The 6,000-nt window shown below is 33.9% G+C and overlaps 1 protein-coding gene across 1 annotated transcript in view; it reads left to right on the plus strand.

Moving 5' to 3' along the window:
* LOC111154812 (Bardet-Biedl syndrome 7) overlaps positions 1 to 5,774 on the plus strand; it is a 48,925-nt gene extending 43,151 nt beyond the window's left edge. Inside the window, exons 16-19 of the mRNA XM_022514738.1 lie at positions 2,409 to 2,518; positions 2,656 to 2,759; positions 2,890 to 3,013; positions 5,448 to 5,774. Coding sequence (XP_022370446.1) covers positions 2,409 to 2,518; positions 2,656 to 2,759; positions 2,890 to 3,013; positions 5,448 to 5,581 — 472 coding nt within the window. The 3' untranslated portion in view covers positions 5,582 to 5,774. The remainder of the gene's footprint in view (positions 1 to 2,408; positions 2,519 to 2,655; positions 2,760 to 2,889; positions 3,014 to 5,447) is intronic.
* The last annotated feature ends 226 nt before the right edge of the window (positions 5,775 to 6,000 follow it).

Here is a 6,000-nt window from a genome sequence, read left to right on the forward strand (position 1 = left end):
CAGGCTCCCCTCAATAGCTACATTTTGAAGGCTTCCTTGATTCTCTTTTCTCTTCCTACCTGTCTTGGGTTGTTTATTGTTATTTGAAGTACATAGAAATTTTTATGTAAGCTTGTCTCTTCAAATTAGACTTGAAGTTCCTCGTGGGCAGAGTCAATTTCTTAAGTATCTTTGTGTGTTTCTTCCAAGTACCTACTGCATGGCTTTGAAAATAGTGGTGCTTAATAAATACTTTTAGGGTCCCTGAATAAAATACATATATATGGAGAATATGTGCTTAAGAAGCAGACATACTTAGGTTTGAATCATGGCTCTGTGACTTACCAGCTATTTGCCCTTCCTGGACTATTTAACTCTCTGAGCTTTAGTTTTCTTTTCTGAGGGATGGAAATAATAGCACTTCATTGAGTCGTGATGATTAAAAGAAGATAAACCATGTGATTTATTCCACAGTGCTAGGTACTATATATTTAATATTAAATATCATCAGTTAAAATTAAGGACTAGTGAAAATATCACGATGAAAAACATAATTGGAATCAAAATAATATATATGATTCATCTTCCTAGAAAAAAAGAATTAGCATTTGTCTGTAGCTAGTTAATATAAACTATTATTGTGTGTGAAAACCAAATAAAAAGATGGCATTTAATACATGAAAGATGGTATATTTATTAATTAGGAAACTATTGGTTATCATAACAAGGAACCAAATAGAAGCAGACCAACATACTGAAGAAAAGGAATTTATCAGCTCATATAATTTAAAAGTCCAGTAGTGGGGCATCTCGGTGGCTCGGTTGGTTAAGTGTCTGCCTTTGGCACAGGTCATGATCCCAGAGTCCAGGGTCCAGAGTCCTGGGATGGAGACCTGCGTCAGGCTCCCTGCTCTGTGAAGAGCCTGCTTCTCCCTCTGCCTGCCATTCTGCCTACTTGTGCACTCTCTCTATATCTCTGTTGAACAAAAAAACAAATAAACAAAATCTTTGAAAATAAAAGTCCAGTAGTAATCTGCTTCAAGCAAACAAAGACTATCCCTTTCCAAAATAAAACAAGACAAAATCAGAGAGGGAGACAAACCATAAGGAACAAACTGAGGGTTGCTGGAGGAGAGCGGGGTGGGAGGAATGGGGTAATTCGGTGATGGACATTGGGGAGGGTATGTGTTGTAATGAGAACTGGGTATTAAGTAAGACTGATGAATCACAGACCTGTACCCCTGAATCAAATAATACATTATATGTTAATTAATTGAATTTAAATTAAAAAGAAGGTAAGACTATCCCTTTCTATTGCTCAGCTCTATTCTTGTCCTTTTTTGGCTTTCCTATTAAGTACTATGGTGGCCACCAGCAGTTCTGTCTAGTTTCCTATTTTTGCAGCTCTCATAGACCCTCTGTTTCCCACTGGTTCCAATAAAAGTCCCAGGACTGAGTTCCACTGTAGAGCTGTGAACCACTGTGGTCAGGAAGATGGAATATATACTGCTAAATGCTTCCTCTTACAGTCCCGCAAATGGGGTTGTGGCCAGTGCCAGTGAAACTACAGTTGACACTTAACACAGGTTTGAACTGCATGGGACCACTTATATGAGATTTTTAAAATAAATACCGTACTGTAAATTTATTTTCTCTTATGATTTTCTTAATAACATTTTCTTTTCTCTAACTTTACTATAACAATATAGTAAATCATATATATACAAAATATGTGTTGATAGACTATATTATTGGTAAGACTTCTGGTCAATAGTAGGCTATTACTAGTTTGGGGGAAGTCAAAAGTGTTACATGTGGATTTTTGACTGCAGGGGTTCAGCACTCCAACCCCCACATTGTTCAAGGGTCAACTGTATATGGATTGAGAAGAGTAAGAGGAAGAAGTGGTTCTATAACGAAAATGACATGTCCTGTATCCATAAGAAGTGGTAATGGATGATGGGCATGGAAGAACAGAAGCTGTCATTCTTAGGCTTAATATAAACTTTCTTTTGAGAATGAAGAATGTAGTCATGTAATTTATGTGGTTACAACAAAGAAAAACATATGTAAATAAGCAATTCTAAATGCATTTTATATACATATGGAGTTAGCTGTTAGAAATTTTATTAGTGAAAGTGAAGGAAAAAAGATACTTTAATGAAGGATTTATATAAATTGTCATGTTTAGGAGGCATGTTCTTCTGTTTACTTTCACAATTATCTTCAGAATTTGAATTTATATAATAGTAAAAGATTATACATTTAAATATGTTTTATATTAATAAGGAAACATGTATATAAAGAGATCTAAAATCAAATGAATTCTTAACACCAGGTACTAGTCACAAAATATGTATTTACTGGACCTACTCACTGTATGTATTTTCTTCTAATGCTGTTCTTTTAAAAATACATTAATTTTATAGAAAAGGAGAAGGAGTTTTTAAATCTGACAACATTTCTACTATATCCATCCTAAAAGATGTGCTCTCTAAAGAAGCTACCAAAAGGAAAATTAACCTCAACATATCATACGGTAAAAAAAAAAAAAAGAAAAAGAAAGTAGAAAAATAAATCATTCTTTCTAAGGTATTGTTTTTTGGTTGTTGTTACAATAAGAATGTTTCTGATCAAAATGACTTAGCTAATGGTGCCTGACTCACCTCCTTCTAGAGATAAATGAAGTATCAGTCAAACATACTTTAAAGCTAATCCACCCAAAGTTGGAGTACCAGTTGCTTTTGGCTAAGAAAGTGCAATTAATTGATGCTTTAAAAGTAAGTATACATTTCTTGGACTCATGATCATTACTTTATTGTGATGGGATTTCTAAAATTGCAAAGACTTTAAAGTTAGACTAGATTGGATTTTAAATATTAAAGTCCTTCTGTTTTTAATTTTAAATAGGAATTGCAGGTTCATGAGGGAAATACAAACTTTCTGATACCAGAATATCGCTGTATTCTCGAAGAAGCAGATCACCTACAGGAAGAGTACAAAAAGCAACCTGCACATCTTGAAAGACTATACGGTTAGTGGATTATTATAGAAAACTTTGCCATATTTATTTTCTACTGGTTATTTATGAAGGATCCTGTGAGATGTGAGAGAAGCTAGGCAGAAAGATAAGCAAAGTTACAGCAATCATGTACCAGTGAAAACCAATTTATGCATCACCTATTTTGTCAAATTTGTTTTAATATTTAATATTTTTACTTGAAAAAATGAAAGGGACACCTGGGTGGCTCAGTCAGTTAAGTATCTGCTTTGGGATCAGGCCATGATCCCAGAGTTCTGGAATCAAGTTCCTGCATCAGGCTCCTTGCTCAGCAGGCAGCCTGCTTCTCTCCTTGTCTGCCACGCCCCCTACTTGTGCTCTCTCTTTCTCTGACAAATAATTTTTTTTAAAAATCTAGAAAAAATGAAAGGAAAAATTAAGTGACATAAGTATAATACAGTAAATTAATCTCTATATATGAAGTCACCTAGTGTGAAATGAATATAACCTATGAAGCAATAAAATATAGGCCGTATTTCACACAGATAATTTTCAGGTTCTGTTGATATGAAATATCAAAAAGCAGCATTTAATATTTTTTAGGCAAAATATAATAAAGGATATATATGTGCTGTGAATTTACAGGAAAGCGTTTTGCTTTGGTGCTGACAAGTTGCGTGTTTCACAAATTATCTAAAAAACCTTGAAATCGAAAGAGAAATATGCAGGAAGGGAGAGAAAGAGGAAGGATGGAACAGCGTAAGGAAAACATTTTTTTTGTGATCTTTATGTAAACTAAGCTTATTTATTTCCTATTTTTTAATAACATCTTCATTAATCAGATACTTAATCCTTACAATAGCTCTGCAAGGTAGATGGTACTATCTTCATTTTTCACATTTTTTTAACTGAAATCTGACATTTAAGGCTTGTTGTCACATAGGTAGTGGCAAAGCCTGCTTTAGAACTTCCTCATCCCAAAATGCTTGCTTTTTGCACTATGCAGAATCTTGAGTAGAGTCACTTGGTATCATCAATCCATGTTGATCTTTGAGCCTGCCTAATGAATTTATTTATAAAATAATATACTTATTTATTTATATGAATTTTTTTAAAGATTTTTATTCATTTGACAGAGAGATAGCAAGAAAGAGGGCACAAGCAAGGGAAGCAGCAGGCAGAGGGAGAGGGAGAAGCAGGCTCCCCACTGAGCAAGGAGCCCAATGCGGGACTCAATCCCAGCCTCCTGGGATCGTGACCCAAGCCAAAGGCGGATGCTTAAGCTTAACGGAATGAGCCATGCAGGTGCCCCTTTGATCTTTTATCCTATAATAACTTAGAAGATGGGTGGTTTTTTATTATCACCAGTTCTAAAACCCAGGAAGCTTTGAAAACTAAAACTTCATAAATCATTTGGCAGGAATTTGACTTAATCTGAACTAATAATTTAATGACAAAACTCCACTTAAACTGACATCAGGTTATTTATAGTCATTTTTATTCCACTTAGTGTGAATATTCACCCATATATTTTGTTGCAGAAACACTATCATGTTTTGTTATCAGATGTTCCCAGTCATTCCCCTTGGATATTATGCCATATATGGTATATCCCTTTCATTATCTATCTAAAATATGAAAAATTCTGAAACATGTCTTAGATAAATCCCAAGAATGGGATTTATATTTTATATAACATATTGATGGAATATTTTTAACTCAAATAGAATTTAAGAACAGAATCTGTTGGGGAACCTGGGTGGCTCAGTAGGTTAAGCATCTGCTTTCAGCTGAGGTCATGATCTTGGGGTCCTGGGATCAAGCCCTGAGTAGGGCTCCCTGCTTGGTGGGGAGTCTGCTTCTCCCTTTCCCACCACCACCCCCATGTTCACTCCCAAATCAATAAAATCTTAAAAAAAAAATCTTTCTACACTGTCAAAATGATCAGCTTGGTGAGAAAAACAAACCCCTCACTGTAATGTTATATATACCAATAGCAATTCAAAACTGGTCAGCAGTTAATTATCTGAGTTTAGTAACTTTTAAGCAATTACTAAGCGGATTATTAGCCAAATGATTAATATTTTGAAACCTGCCCTAAAATCCCCCCAAACAAATATTTTTTACAAGTATAAATACCTGGAGTGCCTCGGTGGCTGTTGGTTGAAAGTCTGTCTTTGACTCAGGTCATGATGTCAGGATCTTGAGATCCAGCCCTGCAATTGGGCTCCCTGCTCACTGGGGGGAGTCTGCTTCTCTCCCTCACATTCTCCCTCTGTGCTCTATTTCTCTCAAATAAATAAATAAAATCTTTTTAAAAAAGTATATATACCTTTAGGTTTGTATATTAAATAATGTAGTGATGAGTGCTTAGAAATAGATTCTCAAATAATCACTCACTTTCATTAAGTACTGTGTTATTAATTAAAGCTAATCAATGACAGGAAATTAACATTTTTCTTTATAGGCATGATCACTGATCTTTTCATAGATAAGTTCAAGTTCAAAGGCACCAATGTAAAAACCAAAGTACCTCTTTTACTGGAGATTCTGGACAATTATGACCAAAATGCATTGATTGCTTTCTTTGATGCTGCATGAAATAGAAACAAGGTAAAGTTCCAGAGAAGTCTTTTTAAATGAAATATGTTAAAACAGAATTATGGCACAAGCTAACTGTACATCCTTTTATTTCAAATGCTTTTTAATATCATTTAAGACTATTTAGGGTATGACTTCTTTTAGTAATGCTTCTATTTTGAGAAATGGAGCTTTTTAAAAATAGAATTATTTTAAAACAAGTGGAATGATTATAAGGAATTTTAATGAATTTTTTGCAAATGGATGTTTTAACTTTTAAATTCAGAAATATTTGGAAAATAAAAATATATTCATATATTTAACAAGCTATACACACATATATTAACTGTTTTATAGTGTTCAGAATTATTTCCATTCATTACTTCATCTGATATTCACAATATATATTGTTATTTTGTCAATCATATAAGAAAACTGAT

Source organism: Enhydra lutris, unplaced genomic scaffold (genome assembly GCF_002288905.1).
Source record: "Enhydra lutris kenyoni isolate GAN:26980312 unplaced genomic scaffold, ASM228890v2 scaffoldscaffold3, whole genome shotgun sequence".
NCBI classification, from domain to species: domain Eukaryota; kingdom Metazoa; phylum Chordata; class Mammalia; order Carnivora; family Mustelidae; genus Enhydra; species Enhydra lutris.